At 39.2% G+C, this 25,273-nt stretch overlaps 1 protein-coding gene and 1 long non-coding RNA gene across 3 annotated transcripts in view; one reads left to right on the top strand and one right to left on the bottom strand.

Moving 5' to 3' along the window:
- Positions 1-1,221: 1,221 nt before the first annotated feature.
- On the bottom strand, positions 1,222-23,474 carry TRMT9B (tRNA methyltransferase 9B (putative)). 2 transcript variants are annotated; one of them, XM_026676601.2, is made up of 4 exons: positions 23,037-23,474; positions 12,495-12,649; positions 11,503-11,676; positions 1,222-8,994 (listed from the first exon to the last, which is right to left on the bottom strand). In XM_026676601.2, exons 2-4 carry the CDS (start codon positions 12,646-12,648, stop codon positions 7,961-7,963), a joined length of 1,362 nt encoding a protein of 453 aa, XP_026532386.2. In that variant the 5' UTR covers position 12,649; positions 23,037-23,474; the 3' UTR covers positions 1,222-7,960. The 2 variants fall into 2 exon arrangements, with proteins under 2 accessions (XP_026532386.2, XP_087819752.1); XM_087963626.1 differs by having other exon boundaries at positions 23,027-23,250.
- The window catches only part of LOC148130760 (uncharacterized), a 64,748-nt gene continuing 62,557 nt past the window's right edge, over positions 23,083-25,273 (top strand). The window contains exon 1 of the long non-coding RNA XR_015749290.1: positions 23,083-23,186. This is a non-coding gene — a long non-coding RNA (uncharacterized LOC148130760). The remainder of the gene's footprint in view (positions 23,187-25,273) is intronic.

Here is a 25,273-nt window from a genome sequence, read left to right as displayed (position 1 = left end):
AGAAAAAACTTTTGCCCAATTTTGGTTAATTTACTTTGGGAACAGATAATTTCTCTTAGGTGGAGAAATATTTTCTGAGGAGAATGCTATGTTGTGTTCACCAAATAAGGTAGTCCTTAGATTTGCAAAAAGGACAGAAAATGGGTCAAAACTCAGTAACTTCCTTGCTTATTAATGGAAATTTGGGGCTCAGCTGTGATTGTAAGTTGACAACATTTTAAATTTTACCTCATAATACTCTTAAATGCAAAGAGATCAGATGGGAAAGGACCAACAGAGGCCTCATTCTTGCACCAAATCTCCAAGAGAGCAGCTTTATTTTACAATCGTGTGTGCTATTTATTCATCTGAAGTACACACAGCTCACTCCTCCTCCTATGCACAGGATTCAAAGAAGCAAGCATTCACAGACTATTGGGATATACCACTTTTGCATAGGCATGGCATATAATACCAACTGTACTAGAAGAAGAAGAAGAAGAAGAAGAAGAAGAAGAAGAAGAAGAAGAAGAAGAAGAAGAAGAAGAAGAAGAAGAAGAAGAAGAAGAAGAAGAAGAAGAAGAAGAAGAAGAAGAAGAAGAAGAAGAAGAAGAAGAAGAAGAAGAAGAAGAAAGTTGTCATTGTACAACAAAACTGGATGGCGTATAATATCAACTGTACTAGATACATAGGTGGGTCTTCGCAGCTATTTTGACTGGCAAGGCAAAAGGTAACATTGAGATTGGGAGGGCTAATAGCTGTCTCTCTTTTTTTTAAAAAAAAAATAGCATTGATTAATACAGAAATCCACATTTCTCCACTGCCCCAGGGCAATATTTTGTCCTATGTATTTTTAGTTGCAATTTAGACCTCATTCATTTATGTGTGTGTCCTATATTTTTAGGATAAGTTCTTCCTAAATAGGAATTTGTAAAATCAAGTAATGTAGGGTCTTTATAGTCCAGAAGAGGGCCATCTAACATCAGCTTCTTGAACATTTGCAGCTCTAGACACATTTCAGTCATTGTCATTCCTAATTTGCAACTTTTAGTGCAACAGCCAACTTTTTTTTTTGATGATGATGATGATGATGACAATGCAGAATTATTCAATGAGGGCCTTCCAATTGTGTTGAATTTCAATCTCATTTTCTGCCTTCTAGGCTAAGAATTCTAAAGTACACATTAAAAAAAAGTGAAGCCTTGTTGTATTATAATGAAACAAAATACATCATTCCATATACAGGTTTTTATGATGAGTCCAATATATACATTTTATTAGATATTCAAGTCACTGAAAATCTGGACATTTTCAATGAAATGATGTTTAAACATTTAAATGACAGTTCAGACAGTTGCAGTACAATATTTGGTACAAAGTTGGCAATTACGATATTGAGAATTGCTACCTCAAATGCATGGCAAGACGTTACCCAATAATGAATTGGCATTGAGTTCTAAGTTTTTAACAGCTTGGATGAAATGTGGATGGTATTTCTATTATTCTGAGGTGCACAGCAGTATCTTATAGTGTGGTATCCTGTGAATTTGGACTATATGAATTCACCACTACAAATGCAGTTTCAAGAATAGTTGCCTATCATTTGGATAAACTAAAAAATCTAATTCTTCACAAGAGGTGCCTATATCTCCAAGTTAATATACAAAGCAAGTTATGTACAAAGCAGGTACATGATGAAGAATGGATGACATTTGCCACAAAAAGCAACTATAGTTTTGACAGGCCCCCGGTGCCTCCAAATTGATTCCTCAATTTCCCCTTCTCAATTCAGAGGGAATTCATTACAATACTATTTGCAGAAAGCCAATCCTGCCTCCTGCTTATCCAATAAATATCCCCATTATAGTTTCATCAAATGTGGAAGGAAGATTACAAAAGTTAGATCTGTTCACTCTGACCTATGGTGTGTTGTATTTATTGAAGTAGCAGGACAGAAGAGAAGAAGTTGACTCAATCAAGATGGCTCATCAAGAGAGAGGCCATTTGGGAAAATGTTACTTCCAAAAAGCCCAACTTTAGATGCTGATAATAGCCTACAAAGTCTAAAGGTCTCAGCCATTATTGTCATGATTGTGTTTTACTGTAATTTTTTTTTTTAACTAGCCAGAAATATACTCTTACATTCAGGAGAAAGTGGTGTAAGGAAAAAAAACCCAAGACAGCAGCCACAATTTACTCCATTTTTCACAGGCAGCACATGTAATAGATTTTTTTTTAATGTATTGTAGGCCAGATGTACTGTCTTCTAGAAGAACTGTATTGTTTGCCACGATAACTAAGCCCAACTAGATCTGTTAGGATGTGAAAAAGAATGCTTTAGGAACATTGTCACCAAGAGGTGGGGTGATGCAGTGGTTCACTCCACAAGTTCAAATCCCACCAGGCTCAAGGTTGACTCAGCCTTCCATCTTTCCGAGGTGGGTAAAAAAGAGGACCCAGATTGTTGGGGGCAAGAGGCTGACTCTATAAACTGCTTAGAGAGGGCTGTAAAGCTTTGTGAAGTGGTATATAAGTCTAAGTGCTATTGGTATTGCTACCCTCTTCTTAAAAAAGTGGAAGGCATTAAATCCTGCAATGATCTACCTCAAATCAAATCAACCTTTATTGTCAACATGTGTACAACGAGGTTGGCTGAGCCTCCCTTTGTGCACCCTCCCCCCAACACAACTCACGGCGAAGACAAAAAAAAGAAAAACCCCTAAGCCAGTGAATCCGACTAACAAACACACACTATCTATCTTATTGCACCATGTGAACTTAGTGCCCAATCTCCTAGAATTGTGTGAGCATGTATGCTATATATGCATACACATATAGGGTTTTGTCAAGAGTAAGTAGAATCTCCACCCCCTGCTATTGAAATAACATCAGCAGATAAAGAAATATATATATATTTAAAACAATTACGTGTAATTATGGTGTCATCCCATAAAAATGGTTTGCCTAGTTGCCATGAAGAAGTATTAAAAAAAAAAAAAGGATTTGATGGGTTGGCTGAGTAATATGCAATGGCCTGGTTTGCCCATAAGATGAAGCCAATCAGCCTCAATTTGTCTGCCAAGATCACAATTCATAAGGCAGGGTGATAATTTGCATTTTCATGTTCCGCCAAGCCAAAAACCACAAAGCCCAGGATTATTCTTTTATTTAACACAACAGTTGGCATCTTTTCCACACTTGTATTCTGATTTGTGTTCTACTTCTGTACCAATCTCACCAAATTTTGTATATTCTAAACTTTGGCAAAGTCTAATATGAGATTTCAATATATATTTTTTTTAATTTTTTAAAAATTTCTTTCCTTCGGGGGGAGGTGAGATGGTTTTCTGACATTCACAGGCATTTTTTGTGAGTCAGGATATGGACTACATACCAGCAGAGCTCAAGTGATGAAGTCAATGGTGATATCGGAGGACATCCATTTACACAAGCAAGACTAGTATTAGCACAAAGCCAATTGTCACAACAGCAACTAGAATACAATTCCGTCATTATAAATGGCCATTTGTAAAAGATACAGAAATCTTGCACCTCACAATTAACTGAAGTATCATGCAGTTCACAAAAAAAAGCCAAGAACTCTCCTTTTGATTACAAAGCCGAGAAGCACATCGTTTGAGGTTTAGACATAATTTCAACAAAAACATTTTAAGGAATTTGTTTTGGCATAGGAAAAACACTGGCAATCTTGAGTGTAAAGTAGTCCCCTTACATTTCTGCTAATTGTAATTTTAGTACCCCAGAAGGAGAGTCATTATGTACGGAATAACTAAACAAAGACAACATTATCCTTGTTTAAAAATCAAATCCTCCCAGAAACACACAACATTCCCATCTCCAGCTTTATGTACGAATAGATCAGTTTCTCTCACATCTTTTTATTTCATAACTACGGAAAAAAGAGTGAAAAAAGGTGAAAAAGGCAATTGATATGTAGACATGAAGTTAGAGTTTTGGTTTAGTGGAGAACTAAATGGAAAAAGAAAAATCCAACGTTAAATTTAGTCTTCGGTCCTTTAGAAAACAATTCAACCATGGTTTTCCCAAGGTTATGGTCAAAAAAATTAAGATGACCTATGCAATATATAATGTACAAACAAACAGATCTTCAAGCACTCCATCACGGCTGCCATCTTGATTTTTTTTAAACTAAATCTTCTCTTCTTAATTCAATACACCACCTCCATGAAGAAAAAACATTTCAAGGTTTTCCATTTTAAAGTGACAAATTCTTAAGGATATCACAGTCCAGTTGCTTCACTGCTACTTTTAACTAACTGGCATTTCCAGTCAAATACTTTGGCTGCATTCAAACAGAATTCTTAATATTTTCTACTATGAACATGGATAAACTGTTGTGATAATGGGGACAAAGCAGAGTTTGTATGGCTTTGGACATGGCCTGCTTTTCAGAGTGACAGTCAGTTTTAAATTCTGGTTTCTGGTCCAGATTTGTTTCCATATATCTTACTTTAGAAAAGTCAGAATCCTGAAATTTATACATAGCAACAAATGGAAGCAAATATTTATAGTCTTCCTTTCTTCCTATATGGTGGAGAAGACAGGAGAAAACACACAAGCCTAAAATTATTGCTAGGTTTTACTCTCTAAGCTTGCTACACTGTGTGTGTTTGTGTGTGTGTGTACCCTATTTCCCCCAAAATACGACCTACCCTCAAAATAAGCCCTACTTAAGATCCCACACACTCAAGCGCATGGGTAAAAATTAAACTACGGTGGGGACAGGGATCGGGGAGCTACTACTTACCTTTGGACAGTTGTAGCCAACCCTTGCACACACCCCACACCTGCCTTGCCGGCCCATTCTGCAGCCGGCAAGGCTGGCAAGGCTTTTCTGAAGGCCTCTGGAGCTGAGAACAAAGCTCTGGATCAATCCAGAGCTCTGTTATCGGCTGCAAGAAAGTCTTGCCGGTCGCAGAAGAAATTCCTGAAGGCCTCTGACAGCGAAAAGGAGGCCGTGGGCGACATGCGCCAGTGAGGTTAGTCAGTGGATGCCATCCCCCGAAAATGAGGCCTGGTGCCTTTTTTGGTGGCAAAAGAAATATAAGACAGGGTCTTATTTTCAGGTAAACACGGTAATATTTGTTAACTTCCATCTAAACTTAGTTGGGTAGGGCTTTATTTACAAAGCTGGTGGTGACATCGGGCTGAATTCGGCTGATCTCAGAAAGCTACACGTGGACAACAATCAAATCTCCTGGGTTTTGGCTGGACTGCGAAGCTAAAAAATATGCTGGGAGGTAGGGGTGGCCAACCATTTCAATGTTGTGGCCCAAAGGTATTCTAATATGGAATACTGTATCCATTAAAACAGGAATCAAGTGTACTTGGGTCTATTTATCCAAAGCTGCAGTTCAGAATGCTCTGCACCCAGATTGCAAAAGTGGGTTACAAAGGGATAGTAATTGCATATTGGGGGAATCTTTCCCTCTGCAGAATGCTGAGGGTGGTTATGTCCTGCAAAGAGATAAGATATCCCATTCTCCACCTCCTTTACTTTGGAAGTCCTGACCTCCTAGTCTGTGTACCAGAGAAATGTGGCTTCCCTAAGGTCTTACCCTCCCAATATCCAACTCACCAAGTAGCAAATCCAATGCTAAAACAGTCTTAATAGTCAGCGCCTTGCTTTGGTCCTGGGATCACTGTGAGTTCCAGACAAAGAGCAGCAATTGGATCATCCTTCCAGCCAAAAGAGGTGGAAGGATGATTACTTTGATTTGGTAGAACTATTGGAATCATTGTATGAAACTCTATCATTGGCTATGCAAGTAAAATAAGGATCGATAACCTAAAATCGGAGCTGTTTGCAAGGCACCTAAAAAATGGCAGGCCCTATACATCATTTTAAAATAAATTATAAGTGTTGGTGATAATCTAGCAAACATAAACAGAAAGTGGGGTTTGCCAGAGGAGGTCAAAAAAGTTAAGGTTGGAGGTGTGACTGCCTGATTCAAGCCCTTCCCCTTTTCAGAGGTGCCATCTGTCAGGATTTTTTTTGGCATTTTCCAGCAAAAAATAATCATTGGAAAAAATCAGAATCAGAATCAGCTGAAAGGGACCTTGGAGGTCTTCTAGTCCAGCCCCCTGCTCAAACAGGAGACCCTATACCATTTTGGACAAGTGACTGTCCAGTGGGTCTAATGGGTTGGCACTTATAACTACGTGGTTTTCTACACAACCATGACTTATTTAAATGACATTTGTAAAAATAATTGTAAAATCAAGTCCAGTCAGGTGGTACTTCAACTTATGACCTCAATAACTACCAATTCCAGTCCCAGTTGTGGTCATAAGTCAAGGACTACCTATAATGCAAAAAGTCTTCGATAGAGTATTGTCTCTTCCTCTAGCTCTAATTTTTTGAGTTGGCATCACAGGGAAAATGGGGGATTTTTTACTTCCATTTTTAGGTAGCACAGTTTAAGCCAAAGTAAGCAGTTGGTGCTAAAAGTAAGGCTTAGGGAAACAAGGATGATAGAATATGGCTTGAAGTTGGTTTGTTTCTTTAAATCCTACTGAAAACTAGCCACAGCTCATGTAGATTTGGAAACACAAAGAAAGTTGTCGTTGCCTGAATGAGGCCTATGGAAAATTTAGTTTTTGGAGTGTTTGAAATATTGCAGCTGATCCTATAACACTTTAGACCAAGGGTCTCCAACCTTGGCCACTTTAAGACTTGTGGACTTCAACTCCTAGAATTCTGGAAGTTGAAGTCCACAAGTCTTAAAGCGGCCAAGGTTGGAGACCCCTGCTTTAGACAGAAACATTCACCAAATTTGCTCAGATCTCATATAGCAGCCACAATTGGGACCGGCAACTCGGTCCTTAAGCAAAGTAGTCACTAAGTGAAACTACATCAATGTTTATGATTTTATTTCAGCTTCCCTTTGCTTTACAGACCCGCAAAGTTCGTTAATGCAAGGATTGGTCATCAAGTTACTTTTTCATCACCGTCATAACTGAACTGTTGTTAAACGGGGACTATCTGCAGCTCTTGTGACACTCCAATTACAGATTAGATATCACATTCATGCTGAGTATTTGCCATCAGCAACTCTTCTAGAGAGATTAATTGCTTGTTTTTTTCCTGGAGATATTTTCCTGACAGCTCGCATTTGTCCTCTTTTGGTATCTGGGCCTTTTCTGCTTTGCTGCTTTAAAATTCCATAGGAAGTAGCTTTTCATATTTTTTTTAGTGCCTTTTGCACTGTTAGGTCTCTACAGTCTATCTAGATAGTGAGATTTCTTTAAAAGAGCATTTTAAAGATTAAAAGTGTATTTTACCAAATTCCTGATCAAAAAGAGCTCAAACCCATGCACAAATTGTACTGCCGTTTCATTGAGAAGATGCTACAGGTGGTCCTTTACTTACAACGGTTCATTTAGTGACCGTTCATAGTTACAACGGCATTGGAAAAAAGGGGCTTACAACCGTTTTTCACACTAAATTACAACTGTTGTAGCATCCCCACAGTCGCAGGATCCAATTCATATGTTGCAGTGACTTAACAAAATTGCAGTGGCTTAACAACTGAGGCAATTAAGGTCGTAGAATGGAGCAAAATTCACTTAACAAATGTTTCACTTAGCAACAGAAACGTTGGGCTCCATTGTGGTGGAGGACTACCTGTATTTTCAGGAGATGGGGGAAGAGGGGGAGTGAAGAAATGTCTCCTTCCTTCGCTTGTAAAAAAATTTTATTTATAAAACACTTCAAAAAAACCAAAAACCCCTCACTCTCACATTTCCTAAAAGCAACATGAACTGAGGATGGGCATTTGTACAAAAAATAAAAATAAAAAAGCTTGTTTTTCAACAAAGCGTTAAGTGCTAATCCTTTCATCGTGGCATCTTTGCATTCAAACTGTACCAGTGCACACAGAATGGGTGATTAAAAAAAAGGCTGGCAAACATTCCTTCGATCGGGGTTTCGGGAAGCCTAACAGTTCAGCTGTTGCTTGTTTGTTTTCTTCGCAATAATGCACCAGTTGCCGTGGTCGTAGCTCGAACTTACTATGCAAACCTCAGGAACGTTTTCTTCCAACAGAGAGCACAGCTCCCCTTCGCGAAAGACATGGTAATAGCGCATAAAGGCTCGGGGATCCTGCCCGTTAACCGCATAGTCTCCTACCGCCACTGCTGATTCTACCACAGACTCGCTAGAGCTGACGGAGGAAATCCTTTTGAAGGGTTTTCCCGCCAAGGAGGGACTGTTGCTTTGATGGCGACAGCTGTTCTTGATGTTTCCCTTAGAGCTCCTTAGAAACGAGGTTTCCCCGTTGCGGTGTTGGATTAAGGTAGCTGACTCCCCGTCAAAACCCCTCAGGGACCCTGAAGCCGCCAGCCACTGGATTTGTTTACAGGCCACACACTTTGTAAACACATCATCATAGGGATCTAGCTGGCGGTCTTCCAGCAGGGCTGACTGACACCCTAAGTCTATGCTGCAGTGCCTGAGGGGCTGGACCGAAATGGCGTTGTTTGTCCACCCCACCGCATCCTTCAAGGGATCCATCTTCTCGTTGGGCTTTCTTAAGGTGGACTCGTCGAGGGACCTGGAGGAAAACCAGGAATGGAAAGATCGCCCCAGGGCCCCGTAAAATCGTTTTTCTTCGTCTTGAGAAATTTTCACGCAGCAGGATCCGGGGAGGCAGTTACCTAATCTCAGAGGGGGTTTCTGATCAAGGGGACCACGCTGACTGTATTTGGATCCCGTCGGTGGTTTTGAGTGCGTCGCCTGAGATTCCACGGGGGGCACAGTATCTGTGTTAGGCCCGGGTTTATTGGATCCTGAAAGCAACTGGGAACACAAGGCTTTGTTCCAAGGAACAAATACATCCTGTTTCTCAAAATGCCGGTTTTTTTGCTCCATAGCCCAGACGTAAATCATCATTTGGCCACCGGGTACCAGCACCCTGACCATTTCTTGGATTGCCTGGATTCGTCTTTGTTTCGTGGAGAAATGATGAATCACTGAAAAAGAAAAGGAAATGCATTCCTTCATTAGGGATATAGCAGATCTTGGATTAAATGTCTTTATAATCGTGTAATCAAGGCATGGTTCACTAGGTAGCACTTTCGGTATTTTCAAAATTAATTCTTCATTCTACTGTGTTGCATGATAAAAAAGGAGGATATTAGAGGGCCAAAATACTAACCAACTCATAACATTTGTTTAATTCTTCTATTTTTAGTTTATGGGAGATCTACAGAAATGCTACTATGGACTAGACTGGGAAGTTAAAAAAAAAAAGGAGAAAGAAAATAAAACTGTAAGAAGATAACAGCAGATGGCATAGCTTCCATTTGTTATCAGTAGCAGCAGTAGCAACAGCAATACTACTATTAATATTACTACAAACAATAATAATAACAGACCTTTGGCATAGATAAAAATCACCATCAGTCTATTGCAAAAGACAGCTTTACTTGGAACAGCTTACATCCTGCAATGGCACCTTTAACACCATCAAATAAGAACATCTGCCTATCTCAAGTTCTTGGGAAGAAACCAGATAGGTGGATAAAAATATCAAATCCAGTCTAAACATCTGGCTAACTGTGTGACCAACCATAATAATAATATTCTTGGTATGTCGATATGGTTATCAGAATGAGCTTGAATCAAAAGAGACTTTATCTTTTTTTTATTTTTTTAAACAAATAATTTTTAAAAGATTAACATTTTTTGAAAAATGTTAGCTATTAATATGTGATATTATATATAAACAAAATAGCTATATATGCATACATCTGTTGTACTAAAAACTATATACTCCAAAGAGGAAACGTACTGTATAGAAAAACCTGAAAAAAGATTGATGTGAAATTAATGGAAAATGAAAATGAAAATAAATAAACTTTAAAAAGAAAACTAAACTAAAAACATGCAAAATACATCTAAATTATATCTAAGGTTTAAAAATCAGGCTATGGAAATAATTTAATTCTCTTCAATTTTATCATCACCACTCGATTTTTGAACAAAGCATTGAATGTAAATATCATATAGTGATACAGAATCTTATCATTTATTCTTGTCTCTTTTTCTTTGCAAAGCTAATCCAAAAGCTGAAAGGAAGACTTCATGTCACCTGTTTTCTGAGATTTTAGCAGATAGCAGTAGCAACAGCATTTAGACTTATATACCGCTTCACAGTGTTTTACAGCCCTCTCTAAGCAGTTTACATCAGCATATTGTCCCCAACAATCTGGATCCTCAGAGGGATGGAAGGCTGAGTCAACCTTGAGCCAATCAGAATTGAACTGCTGGCAGTGGGTAGAGTTAGCCTGCAATGCTGCATTCTAACCACTGCGACACTGTGGCTCAGATGACCACGTCTAATTCACTATAATCACTTTTCATCTTTGCAGATATCAGTTTTTATGGGGGGGAATGCATATTGTAGCTTAGATTCCAATGTGTTTCCTTAAGAACCATATTTCCCTTTTGTCAGGGATACACTATAACCCATTTTCCCACTCCCCACATTTTCTCATTTTCCCAAACATACATGTTGTTGCAGCTTTACAATTACAACTGTTTCTAATTCAGTTCTGACTGCTATGTACCCAGACAGTTTATCTCTTTAACTTACTGATGTATCATGTTCTCTAATCAACAAAACATTGCATCCTCTCACTGCTTCCAAGCCTAAGAAAATTATTCTGTGCCCCCTCCCCATTTCTAAGCATAAGATGAATCATTTATGGATGATTATTTTGCTAGATTCTGAGTTTGCTTATTTATTTTATTTGATTTATTTGATTTGTCAATCGCTTACAAGATACAGGTATAAGAATAAACATAGTTTTGAATACATGAGATGGATACTTATAAGAGAAATAAAAAGAAACAATAGGACAGGGACGGTAGGCACGTTGGTGCGCTTATGCACTCCCTCTACAGACCTCTTAGGAAAGGGGTGAGGTCAATAGTAGACAGTCTAAGGTTAAAGTTTTTGGGGTTTGGGGAAGAAACCACAGAGTCAGGTAGAGGATTCCAGACATTGACCACTCTGTTGCTGAAGTCGTATTTCCTGCAATCGAGTTTGGTGCGGTTAAAAAGATTTGGTATAAAATGGAAAGAAACATTCCTGCTTAAAATTTCCAAATGTCAGTTCTTTTCAGTCTACTGGGATGGGGAATTTTTTCCAACTGGAAATTCTGGGATTGAGGTGTAGGGTCTTTCCCTGAATGCTCTCTCAATGGGGAAAAAAACTGATTCATAAATTAGCTACTCAGAGAAAATGACATCCTCAGAATATTCTTTGGCTTTGTTTTCCTTCTGTAGCCATGAAGCCTTCTTGTTTTTTCAAGAATGTTTATATAAAATTCCTGAACAAAAAGCCTGACTTCCTATTATCTAATCTTCCTATAACAAGTAATAAAATAATTAGGAAATATTCATGTAGTGTCATGTGGTGCATATCGAAAGTGTTTCCTCCTATCTCAGCTGTTTGGGCAATTAAAATCTCATACCTCCCACGGAGATGATGGCGTTGAAGCACAGATCCCGAAAAGGGAGGTGTAGGTTATCACAGATCATTACTTCACAGCCTTTATTTCTTGCAATCTCGATTAAGGGGCCACAATAATCGCATCCAAGATTATATACCAGGTGGTTGACATCAAGATATTTTCCAGTCCCACAACCTTAAGCCAAACAAGAGAGATTTTTTTTATGTGAGATTGTTTGTCATCATTTGTGAAAATTCTTTTTATATACAAGAAGAAACCAAGAAATCAGAAAGATGACCATGGCCAACCCAACACAGTCCCACTTAGCTCCCCTGAACTTCTTTAAACCTAATACATGGGCAGTTGTCCCAGGATATCCGCACTTTCATTTGAACTTCGGGAATAATGGGGGTAGGTTTTCTAACTTGGAGGGATGCTGAGAAAGAACTTAAGATATCCCTCCATGCTGGAAATAGACTGGAGTCTTGCCAATGAAGAGGAGACCTGACAGAGATTCAACAATATAGGGTTGTTTTGGATTGGTTTCCATTATGAGATCTCCCTGTGTGCTCTGGGTGAAGGATGTAGGGTTCAAAAATGGACCCCCAACACAAAGGAAGAGGGATGTTATATGACTTCCACTTCTGCTCCTCAAGGAGAGGACATTCCTGTGCTTTTAGACAGTGTAGATCCTGTGTGGTCTAAAGTACACAGATAATAAGTTCATTTTCCGAGAGAGTTTGAACCATACGGAATAACATTCTGGCTATCTACATCTGAGGAGACCAAATAAGAAAAACTGGTCAAAACTAATAACTACCTTCTGGTGGTCAAATGTAATTCAGAACAAGGAATTAGTTGGTTTTCTGATCGTTCTCCTCCCCACATCCCAAGCTGCCATTCTGCCTAAGAGCTCTTCACACAGTTGTGATTCTCTTTGTCATTTCTTTTCTCATTCAGAGAGATGGACAGCTTTATTTAAAAAAAGAAAAAAGGAAAAACCCAGGACTTACCAATATCTGCAATTAGGCTGCCAGGCTTCTGTTCAAGTAAAAACTGCCGGACGCGAGGCCATGCTTTGCCTTGCAAGTCGTTGAAATAAGAGGCTGTGCTTTCATAGACCTGGTGGACATGCTGCTTTTCTAGCTGGAAGGCCTCGTGTTCCATTCTACAAGAAACCACAGACTGAGTTAGGCGTTGAAACAGCAACAAATCTACGGATTATGATTCAATTTCTAGAAACACGGGAATAATAATGGTCAATCCATTATATCAGGATGAACAACTTGAGGCCCCAGGAATTGTGGTTTATTGTCCTCCCGGAATGCAACTGATCCTTTTTTTTTTTTCTCAAAGAGAATCTAATTGGGCCAACTGCAATTTTCATCCCATCTACATCAACTACATCTTGCAAATGAGCTGCTCTAACTTGTCCCATTGCAGTCCCGATTTGTCAGTATACAAGAGTATGGAGAGGGCTTTGGAAAAAAAAACTGGAACTAAGGAGAAACTTCCTAACAGTGAGTTATGGGGGCTTGACCACTGGAAGTTTTTAAGAAGAGACTGGACAGCCACTTGTCTGAGATGGTATAGGTCTCCTGCTTGATCCGGGGGCTGGACTAGAAGACCTCCAAGGTCCCTCCCAGTTCTATTCTGACTGTAAACTGATTATATTATTATAGTTATATTGATACTATATCCTGTATAGCCAGTCTAAATAAAACAGAGGTGTCTTTTATAACTTAGTTACCTTCAACAGCTGATAGTGGGTGTTCAATACACATAAGACTCTTCTAGGCTTTCCTGTAAACCTCTGGAATGGTTCATAAAGAGCCATCCAAGTATCCTTTCCTCTGGAAATGTTTTCTTCTACTCCCTGGAACAAACTGCTCACATTGAATTCAAACCACTTTAGGGAATTGCCAGACAATGCCAAAAGTGCATTATATTTTCTTGGCTGAAAATTGAAACCAAAGTCTTCAGTCAAAGCCCAAAGTCAACACAAACTTTTTCTAAGGAATCTTCAATGGTTGATGTGGATGCCTGAATAAATTTCTGGATAAATAGGTAGCATGTGAAGCACAATTCAATAGGTGTTGAAATAGAAAGCAGCCCTAGCTAGGCTATTTAGGAACCCCACATGCTTAAATAATAGTTTGTATTGCTAAAGGTTATGCAGAACCGGTCCACACATAGCACCAGGATCATCAGCCATTTTATTTGCAGCTTAAGGCAATCTATGTGGACCTGGTTACCGTACCTTAGACTAAATTATGAATTCAATCACTAAAGCTCAATTAACACACCATTATTTTTAAATAAAAAACAAAACAAATCCAGGAGGTATCAATCAACATTTTAGACAAGGAAGAGAAGCTTGGAACTCCATCCTGAAAATAAGGTGGTTTAGTACTGAAGGACCAAACCAAAGAGAAAAGTTTAGATGACTCCTATGGCAGATCAACTTTCAATCTGCTTGGTCAAAGAGCACGGAAAAGGACGTTCCAAGTAGAGTAACCAACATACTTTGAATGTTTCTAAATTAACCATGCCCGATTGATTGGGCCAGCTCCCATCTAGAAAATCTGTCTCTATGCCTCTCAGAGGACATGGCGAGGATATTGGCTTTTGTCACAGAAAGGTTGGGCTCTGCTATGATGGGGCTCTTGGCATCTGGCATCAACCATGACATCAGCTGCAAAACAGTATCAGCAGTCTGCCCGAGGGCCACTGCAGTAGCAAGAAAACATAATTTGATCGATACATTGATTTTCTGATTCCCGTCAGGGATGTGGAAAGAACAGAAGCCACCATCTGGCCATGGGAGGTGGGGGATGGAATCCACAGGAAGCATTCAGGATATGAGGATAGTTGAATCTGGACTTGGTATGCATGGCCAGGAACCTTTGCCAGGAACCACTGCAGGAATTGGTCCAGCTGGGAAGTCAATGAATGACTGTTGCCTTCTTTCTCTTTTTTTTCCCACATATCCCTCAATCCCACACAACTTCTAGGTATTAGTACAGAAAAAAAATGAATTTCCAAAACTTCTGAGACACCTGCAATGATATTATACATTTATATACATTTCATGCTCTTTTCGGAACAGTGTGCCCTGAATGTCAGGTTTAATCTTTTTCTAACAATAAAATAAATATGTGCACACAGATTTGTAATTTCCCCACTCACATACATACAACACACACCCACTTTTCTCCATAGGATTTTTTTTAAAAAAAAAACAGTGCAGGAAATCCTTTTTTGGGTTGGCCCTATAGAATTTTCAGCTTTCAAAATTTGTCACCTATTCCATCAAGTTAAATCTACGCTGGGGAAATGCGAGCTTAATTCACCCGTTACACTACAATATTACTGGTTAGCAAAAGAAGGACCAAAAGTTTGTTCCCAGGAGTAACTCAGTAGACTCTGCTTTTCTCCTGCTCTCAGTCCAGGTTTGTTCAGACATGGATATGAATAGTTATCAAGGGCAAAAGTCACTGCCTAGCTGAGAGTCCTTTGGGATGAATCATAGGAAACTGGGTTTTAAACTAAATTTCAAGGGTCTTGTGTCACAACGTTCCCAATACATTTTCACAAAAGTAAGAGTCCGAGATGAAGATCCAAGGATATGTACAACATAGCTTATCTTTTCCCAACCATAAGTCTGGCCTTCAGATTTAGATGGCTGAGTCTTTTCTCTTGAGGTATAGCAACTCTCCAATACCTTCGAACCAGGGTCAATTTTTTTCCTATAACGTCAAACCAATCTCTTCTTCTTTTCCCCTTTCCATGACAAAATCCCAAGAATGTGCATCAAGCCACTTCATTGCAGAACTATTTATTTGTGCTAAACATCTGGAACAAAGTTTTCCTGATGGAAAGTTAGTCTTAACAAGAAAAGTCCACATTTTTTCCTCTTTTATATGAACTCAAGATTATTTTACTAGCCAGTCTACTTTCTATAGAAGTCTCTGAAAAGTACCATTACATCAAGTCATCTAATGTCAAGCTTCAAAAGAGATGCTATCACTTTTAAAGAACAAAGTCTGGTAAAAATCACGCAAGCACGTTCAGCAAAAGAGAGATGCCTGTGATTCACTGACAGGTGATGGCTAAAAATAAATCTTTTTTAGCTATAAATTATCCATACATTCTTTGTACTATTTTTAATGCGTTAATTTTCAAAATTCAGTTGACTACATTTAATTCAACATGGTTGTGTGTGTGTGTGTATTTGATAACAGAAAATTTAAGCAGTCATTAAATACCTTCTGATAATTTGAAAAATCAAGTGAATTTCAAATGCCAGGGAAGAAACTTCCCTTAATTCAGTTAACATTTTCAAATCAAGATTGCTGTGCAAATATTAGTAGAAGGTGCTAGAAGCAAAACCAATCTTCCTTGGGTTGGGATGGGGTGTGTGTGTGTGTGTGTGAGAGAGAGAGAGAGAGAGAGAGAGACTAAGTCTGGGATTTTCATTTCTGCTTACCTATTCCACTCAGTTTATACCAAGCAGGGCACATTTATACCAAGCAAGGCAGAATTTCCATAACAGTGTGGCAGCAACAGAAAAACAAGAATTGCTGTTATTACATGTTGCAATTCTGATACATCAAAAACTATACAGATTAATACATGAGATGAGCGTGGTTGATTTGAGAAGTAAATTGGAATCTCCAAATTCAAGGTCTTCTTCAACTTGCCTCTAGATCAGACATATCCAAACCCATGGCTCACAGCCGCATGTAGCCCTGGACAAATAATAATGTGGCCCCATAGGATAATAAAAATTATAAAAAGAAATAAATAAAGGAAGACTGTTTTTTTTCTATACAATACACACACACACACACACACACACACACATGTTTACATGCAGTCCAAAACAATTCCTGTTCACTCAAAAGTGGCCCAGGCAAACCAAAAGATTGGACAGCCATGCTCCACATTAATTAAATGACATGCTGGCTGGAATTGATAGGCTTTGTAGCATAAAACCACAGTTGTGAAGAACAGGTAGGGCACAACTAATAGGAAGGTCCTTCATTAGACACTTCTGAAGGAAATAGTTGTGTGTTAGAATGTTAAGTGAAAATTGTTCAAAACATATTTATAGAGACTGACATGTATCAGATTAGTGATGCCTTATTCTATTCCAAGTGAGCTCATTCCAATTATTGACAAACTGTCAGCCTTGCCAGATAAACCAGATAGGAAACATGGTCGGGTAAGCTAATTCTACGTAATTGTAAAGCTACATTAACAGAATCTTACAAGTTTGAAAGTACAGTTTTGCAGCCATCACCTTTACAGCTCAATAATGTAAGGAGCTGCTCTCCCTTAGCCTCTTGCTCTACCCACAATGCAGGTCTATGCTATGCTGTCTTTGATCTGACTATTCCGTGTCTTTTCACGCAAGTCCCCCATAGTCATTCCAACCTACAATTACACAAGCATGATTCAAATTAACAAATTAATGTCAGTTCTTTGCCCTTCATTAAATGATGTTTGCATTTTCTACAACAGGCCAAGCTCACTCTACTATAAAATAAGGCTGATTCCTTGATTCCTTCCTTCCTTCCTTCCTTCTTATATAGAGAAGAGTCCAGTCTCTCCAGAATAGTGAAGTGCTGCTGTCTTGAGGAAAAAACCCTATTCTGATCACTCTGCCAATGTTGATGTCACAGCAACAGTTTGAAGCATAAGTTCAATTTTCCATACAGCATTCTCCCATCTCTAGCATGTGTGATAGAATTCTGGGCCTTGAACAAAGTGAGTTCAGAAATAGAAATACAGCTTGATCAGACCATTCCATTTTTGCTAGTCATTCACTTTTTTAAAGCATGTATGACATGCCAAGGTTGTAGATTGAAACTGGTTCTCCACAAGCCACATAAAAAAGTCTTTTTACCAAACATAAATTTGGAAATTTAGTAGAGGTTTTGTCAACACACTAGAGGGGCATTTCATGAAGTTAAAAGGCAGCCCTTTCCCAACAGGTCCCTCAAATGTTTTGGAATTTTTGTAATTCTAAAACAGGACCAATAGATATTTTGGTTGAAGATTACAGAGGATGAAGCCCAAATCCTTGGAAAAGCACCAAACTGGGGAAATTTGATCTAAACTTCCATTGAGATGATTAAGGCTGTGACATATTCTATATTATTAAACATGATGAACTGCTTTATTGATGGTATTTTATATAAAGCAACAATTACAGTCTGTACTTTGAAGGTCAAGTAGCAATTATATTTTTTATAAAAAGCAGCAAAAATAGTCTATACTTTTTTCCTTCCAAAATGTCATCCTCTTCACAGGATGTGATTTGTTTTTTGATTCTACCAGACTAATTAAAAGTGCATTTACTGCCATTTGGTTATCTTTCTTCTTTTTTAATATGAGTTGATCTATTTTCTTTTGGATGTGATTCATCCTTTGAAGTATTCATCACAACTTCCAAGTCGAGGGAGATTTCATTATATTACAAACCTTAAGATTATTTTAGTGGAGATGCAGTTGCAGACAAGTACAGATTTGGGATGAGTTACAGATAACTGAGGATACATGCTGTATTATTTTAATTACAGCTGCAGATGACAAGAAACATATCATTTTCTAAGTCTCTCCTATAATTAATTATTCTTGCATATCATTCTGGATATCATTATCTCCCAAAACTGTGCTGTCCCACTCGCTCTCACTCTCACACACACGTAACTGTGGTTTAGTGGGTTTATTAATATTCCCCCACAACTCCCTTCACCAGAACTGTCCCAATTAAGTCCAGCCACAAACAGACCAATACTAATCCAGAGCAATGGCCAATAATTCCACAAGGCCCTTGTAAGATTCCCAGTCAAAATAAACCCACCAGGCAAAATTAAATCCACAATACAAGAGGGTTCATCAGGCAAGATAAGTCCAAAGTTCCAAGAAAGATAAGTGCCAGGATAATATTTTGGCTTCAAAACACATCGAATATTGAATTTGACAAGTTTTGAAGCACTAGAGTGCCAACATATACTGTATACTGTGTGTTTATTATCATTTTGTAGTTGCTCTAAAATTAAACAACTACCCAGAAATTCAACCTGTTGCATAGATAGCTATAAGGTCAGGTTGATGGTGGGTTAAAAATTGACTGAAATCCTGGTGGAATCTGAAGTACTCAATGGAACCTCAAGTGTCATCAAGTTATAGTAAGACATACAATCAAGAGCCGTGATGTGCAGTGGTTAGAATGCAGTATTGCAGGCTAATTCTGCTGACTGCCAGCAGTTCGATTCTCATCAGCTCAAGATTGACTCAGCCTTCCATCTTTCCCAGGTCAGTAAAATGAGATCCCGGATTGTTGAGGGCAATATGCTGACCCTGTAAACTACTTAGAGAGAGCTGTAAAGCACTGTGAAGCGGTATATAAATCTTAAGTGCTATTGGGATAGCTACTAACAAAAAGAATTTGCCAGGTGGTAGGACATCTTATCAGGATCAAAAATAAACGGGGCTAGACTGGTTAGCATTAGAATGGGAGGCCAGAAGGGAAGTAGATTAAACTTATATACTGGTCCCAAGAAAACGGATTGGATTTATCTTTGGAGCCACCTGAGCTCTAAGAGATTTAGGGACAAAATCCAAATCAGCCTATTCTGAAGCATGGAGGAGTTGGGAAATAGAAAGCTGAAGTTAAACATGTTTGGAAGACTCCAGGTTAAGCAAGGTGAATATCTTACCACTCTCTGCAATTCCTCTGGGGTTCATTTCCAGAAGAGAGCATAAGCAATCATAGGAAAAGCACTGCTGATTTTCATGCAAAGCTTTTTGCATAATGCTTGTGTGCATCAGTAGCCTCCTACTTCTGTAAATATCTATTCTAAAATCCTAGAGATGTGCATATTTAAACAGTTTTCCATCACCGCCAAGCAGAGTCGGCATAATGAATGCTTAGGCAGAATGTTATCCTGTGAACGTTTATCCCTTATAGAACAGTACTCATCTTTTTCTGCTTATCTCTTTCTTTGTAAACCATAAAAGAACAAATGACCTAATTTGGAAGGATACTCTCTGTTCCTGCAAAACAGAAGAGCTCTTTTGTCTTCGGCTGGTTCATACATTTCTGTTACATAATGCCAAAAGCAAGCAAAAAAAAAAAAAAAGGAAATAATTGGACAGAAGAATTCTTTTCAGCATATTCTATGCCACTGAAAAACAACATTCTAAATACTTTGGGTCTCATATTTAAACGTGTTAATTTTCATGCAATACAAGGGCTAGTATCTAAGGGGTTTGGTGATCAATTCAGTGGGCAAAATACTGGAAATAATGAGTAGGCTTCCTTCAGGACAATTGGAGAAAAAAAACTGGTTTCCAGTAGCAAAATGGGAAGCAACAACTGGAATCGGTTACCTTTTCTAAAGAGACAGGGAAGAAAGGTAGCTATGAAATTCGTTGATAATCAAGTACTTGAATAATCTCTTAACCTTCAGAACTTCATGTAACAAGGGAGGAAGTTTTACAAAAATCATCATATTGGGCCAATAATTGGACAGGAGTTGTGCACCTGACTTCCAGGTTCCTTCATTCTAATTCCAGTTAAAAGGATGAAACTGGAACTGATGTGTAAGGTACATTCCAGAAGCCTTGAAAAGATGCTGTCCAGCTGAAAAAATGCTGGGTTAATTAAACAAATATACTGAGCCAGTTTAGGGTAATGATTAAAGTGACAGGCTAGAAACCAGGGGATTGTGTGTACCAAATCCATCTTAGGCACAAAGCCAGCTGGGTGATCTAGGACCAGTCACTGTCTCTCAGCACGCAGAAGGAAATGGCAAATCTGAAAAACCTTGCCAAGAAAACGGCAGGGACTTGTCCAGGCAAATTGCCAGGGATCAAGACTGATTCTCAAAGGCATCAAGGCATTTTTTTTTTAAAAAGGTGAACATAAGCAAAAGGAGAACATGGCATTCATGGGAAGCCAACTACCTTTATGCCACACAAGATTACAGTTCCCTTTGTTGGGGGAGAGGGGGGATATGAAATCCTTCCGTCGAATTGGACTGGAATGAAATGTACTTTACCAACTGTCCCAAATTTGCCATCCCTTAGCACAACAAACAGCACTTTAAAAAAAAAACACCAAGGTATCTGTTAGCCTAGGCTTTTGTGGATTATGATCTAATTCTTCCAGTTTTACATTGCCAGTGCATATAATGTCTCATGGGAAGGAGAGAAAAGAACTGTAAACAATGTGATGGGAAGAAAAAAAAGCCAGAGAAAAGCCAGACAGTGGCACTTATTATTAAAGGGCCATGTGTTTTGTAGTTTTGGCTAATATATTTTGTAGTTTTTGGCTAATATATTTTGTAGTTTTGGCTAATATATTTTATAGTTTTTGGCTAATCTATTTTGTAGTTTTTGGCTAATCTATTTTGTAGTTTTTGGCTAATCTATTTTGTAGTTTTTGGCTAATCTATTTTGTAGTTTTGGCTAATATATTTTATAGTTTTTGGCTAATCTATTTTGTAGTTTTTGGCTAATCTATTTTGTAGTTTTTGGCTAATCTATTTTGTAGTTTTGGCTAATCTATTTTGTAGTTTTTGGCTAATCTATTTTGTAGTTTTTGGCTAATCTATTTTGTAGTTTTTGGCTAATCTATTTTGTAGTTTTTGGCTAATCTATTTTGTAGTTTTTTGGCTAATATATTTTGTAGTTTTGGCTAATCTATTTTGTAGTTTTTGGCTAATATATTTTGTAGTTTTGGCTAATATATTTTGTAGTTTTTGGCTAATCTATTTTGTAGTTTTTGGCTAATCTATTTTGTAGTTTTTGGCTAATATATTTTGTAGTTTTTGGCTAATATATTTTGTAGTTTTGGCTAATCTATTTTGTAGTTTTTGGCTAATCTATTTTGTAGTTTTGGCTAATCTATTTTGTAGTTTTTGGCTAATCTATTTTGTAGTTTTTGGCTAATATATTTTGTAGTTTTGGCTAATCTATTTTGTAGTTTTTGGCTAATATATTTTGTAGTTTTGGCTAATATATTTTGTAGTTTTTGGCTAATCTATTTTGTAGTTTTTGGCTAATATATTTTGTAGTTTTTGGCTAATATATTTTGTAGTTTTGGCTAATATCTTTTATAGTTTTTGCTAATATATTTTGTTTTTTTGGCTAAAGGAGAGAATCTCCCTTTTCCGGGGTAAAAACTGAGTGTGTAAGGCTAAAAGGGAAGCTATTCAAGAACAGATATACAAGGATCTGCATTTATGGTTTACAGCTTCACCTTTTCCATTCTGAAGTAATATCTATATATGGATTTTAGAGTAGAATAGAATAGAATAGAATAGAATAGAATAGAATAGAATAGAATAGAATAGAATAGAAATTAATGGGATAGGATAGAATAGAATAGAATAGAATAGAATAGAATAGAAATTAATGGGATAGGATAGGATAGAATAGAATAGAATAGAATAGAATAGAATAGAATAGAATAGAATAGAAATTAATGGGATAGGATAGAATAGAATAGAATAGAATAGAATAGAATAGAATAGAATAGAATAGAATAGAATAGAATAGAATAGAATAGAATAATTAATGGGATAGGATAAGACAGGATAGGATAGGATGGAATGGAATGGAATGGAATGGAATGGAATGGAATAGAATAGAATAGAATAGAATAGAATAGAATAGAATAGAATAGAATAGAACAGAATAGAATAGAATAGAATAAGGGGTAGACAGAATAGAATAGAATAGAATAGAATAGAATAGAATTTAATGGGATAGGATAGGATAGGACAAGATAGGACAGAATAGAATAGAATAGTAATTAATGGGATAGGATAGGACAGGACAGAACAGAGCAGAGCAGAGCAGAGCAGAACAGAACAGAATAGAAATTAATGGAATAGGATAGGACAGAATAGAATAGAATAGAAATTAATGGGATAAGATAGGACAGGACAAAACAGAACAGAACAGAACAGAATTCTTTATTGGCCAAGTGTGATTGGACACACAAGGAATTTGTCCTGGTGCAAATACTCTCAGTGTACATAAAAGAAAAGATACATTCATCAAGAGTCAAGAATCATCAGATACAGCACTACATAATAGTCATAGGGTATAATCAACAATCAAATCCTACTAGGATACAGTCCATATTAGCGCTTTTGTTGTGCCAAGCATATGATGCGGAATAGAAATAGCGGGACGGAGAAGTAGGTAAGCCAAAGAAAGAAATCCTTTTCAGACTATTTCCGCAGCCTGAATCCCAAACCCCTCCAACCAGGAATCAGGAAACTTTACTTCAGCAAGGATGCTTTGGGGAGGAAAGAAAAAGGCTCCCGTACCCATAAGGCGCAGCCAGTCCACCCTTCACAAAAGAGATCGAGCCATACGAGAGAGAGAGAGAGAGAGAGAGAGAGAGAGAGAGAGAGAATGGGTACCGTAAACCTCCTAGCAAACCCGCAACCGGCGTGGGTAAGTAGCATAGGTAGCCGGCTTGTGGGGGGGGTGGAAAGAGAATACAAGCGTTTTTTACCCCCCTTTACCTGCACCGGCCAGTAGGAGGCAGGGCAGAGCCCGCCTCATCCGCCCCTCGGGCACCGCCAGTCGCCGGTTGCCAGCCGCCGCCGCTGCCGCATCCCGCCTGGGGAGAAGAAGGAGGAGGAAGAGGAGGAGGCAGTGCCGGGAGCGCAGCGGTGAGCGGGGTGGTGGTGGTGGTGGAGGGGCGCGGTTTGCCGTCTCACAGCCGGGTTCGACCCGCGGACGCTTTTCTTCCTCTCGGCCTCCCGGCGGCTGAGGCGAAAAGAGCGGGGGGGGGCTTCGGCGGCGATGCCGGCAGGGGGACCGAAGGAGGCTGGCACACGAGCGCGCGCGCGGGCGCGCAAGCCAAAGAGAGGAAAGTGGCGGTTGGGGAGAGCGGGGGAGGGTTGCAGGGGCGCGCACGCGCGCGCTTTCTTTCTCCCCCCTCCCTCCGCCCGGCGTTTGGCTTGGGCGAGAAAAACGGGCGGGCGCGCGCGGCCGCCCGGCCGGCCGGAGGGGGCCGGGTGTCCCCGCCTGACAGAAATGGGAAGGGGGAACGGTTGGGAATTCCCTGAAGAAACCCGAGAGAGATAGAGAGGGGGGGGCGGGAGAAAGGTCTCCCCTCCATAACATTTTCGTAAAGGTGCAACTTCGGACTTGGAAACCTGCGGGGTTCACACGTGTTGCGTGTTGCCTGCTTGGAGAGATGCAAGGCTTGGAAGGCGGGGGGAAATAAAAAAAAGTCCCTCAAAAGACCCAGGAGAGAGTGGCAGCCTCCCTTAAGCCCGGCTGCTGGCGCCTCCCGGCTTCCGAGTAAACATCGCCCTGGACTGACAACAGTTCATTTAGTGACCATTCAAAGGGACAAGTGCAAAAAAGTGACTTATTGACTGTGTTTTTTTCTCTCACTTAGGACCATTGCAGCATCGCCCTGGTGATGGGGTGGGGGTCCAAATTCAGATGCTTGGCAACTGATTCATATTGACGACTTCACGGCGGTTTGTTTAGTGACGTTCAAAGTTGGAAAAAGTTGACTTCTGTTCAAAGTTGAAAAAAAGGGACTTTCACACTGAATGACCATCGCAGCATCCCCAGGGTCAGGGGATCAAAATTCAGATGCTTGGCAACTGACTCATACTTACGACGGTTGCAGTGTCCCAGATGTCATGTGATCCCCTTTGGCAACCTTGTGACAAGCGAAGTCAACGCAGAAGCCAGTTTCGTTTTTAACAACCATGTGGCTAACTTAACAACTTGGGGTGATTCACTCAACAGCTGGGTGGTAAAAGATCGTAATGTGGGGCAAAAATTCCCTTCTGTCTCACTGAACAACATAAATTTGGGGCTCAGTTGTGGTCATAGGTCAAGGACTACCTGGATGGTAAAAAAAAAAAAATCGAGTTGGCAGCCATGGTGGGACAATTGAAGTTTTGTTCATTTTTATGGGTGCCGTAGGTAAGTCCTTGACTTGAGCCCAAAATGTCTGTTGTTAAGTGAGACAGTTAAGTGAGTTTTGCCCCATTTTACAACCTTCCTTGCCACAGTTGTTTAGTGAATCATTGCAGTTGATAAGTTACTAACCCATGAATGTGGGCTTCCCCATTGACTTTGCTTGTCAGAAGGTTGCAAAAGTTGATCAGATGACCTTGGGACGCAGCAACGGTCATAAGTGTGAATCAGTTGCCAAGCATCTGAATTTTTATCACATGTTCACAGGGATACTCCAAAGGTCTTGTAAGTGTGAAAAATGGTCGCCAGTCACATTTTCCAGTACTGAACAGTCACTGAACAAACGGTTGAAATTCAAAATCACCTGTACAGGTAAAAAAAAGCAAATAAGCTCAGAGGCGTCTTCACTTTTTTTACCATATTCTGTGGACATCGATGGATACCTCTTGGTTTCTGGGTAACAATAAGAAGGTGGTTCTTCCTTGCCTTCCATAGATTTCCTGGTGGTGGTTCATCCTATGACGTCTGACTCCCGGGAGCTTTTTCAAGATGAACTGGGAGCTGCCAAACATTACTATCCAGTTCAGAGTTCAGCCTAAAACAATACAATGTAATCCAACATCATATTAAAACATTGCATGTCCCCTCAAAACAGTAAATAGGACACAGTAAACGTCCCTCACGTTGAGGTGGTGGGGAAAGTAGCAGAAGGAAGGACTATTATGCATGTTTCCCCCTCTGAGTTACAAAGCAATCTGGAATTAAGGAGAAACTTTCTAACAGGGAGGACAATTAACCAGCGGAACAGCTTGCC

Source organism: Notechis scutatus, chromosome 4 (genome assembly GCF_049901735.1).
Source record: "Notechis scutatus isolate UNSWTSFEM ecotype Mainland chromosome 4, rNotScu1.2, whole genome shotgun sequence".
Classification (NCBI taxonomy): domain Eukaryota; kingdom Metazoa; phylum Chordata; class Lepidosauria; order Squamata; family Elapidae; genus Notechis; species Notechis scutatus.
The sequence above is the reverse complement of the archived record's forward strand: the minus strand, read 5'-3'. Positions and strand labels throughout refer to the sequence as shown.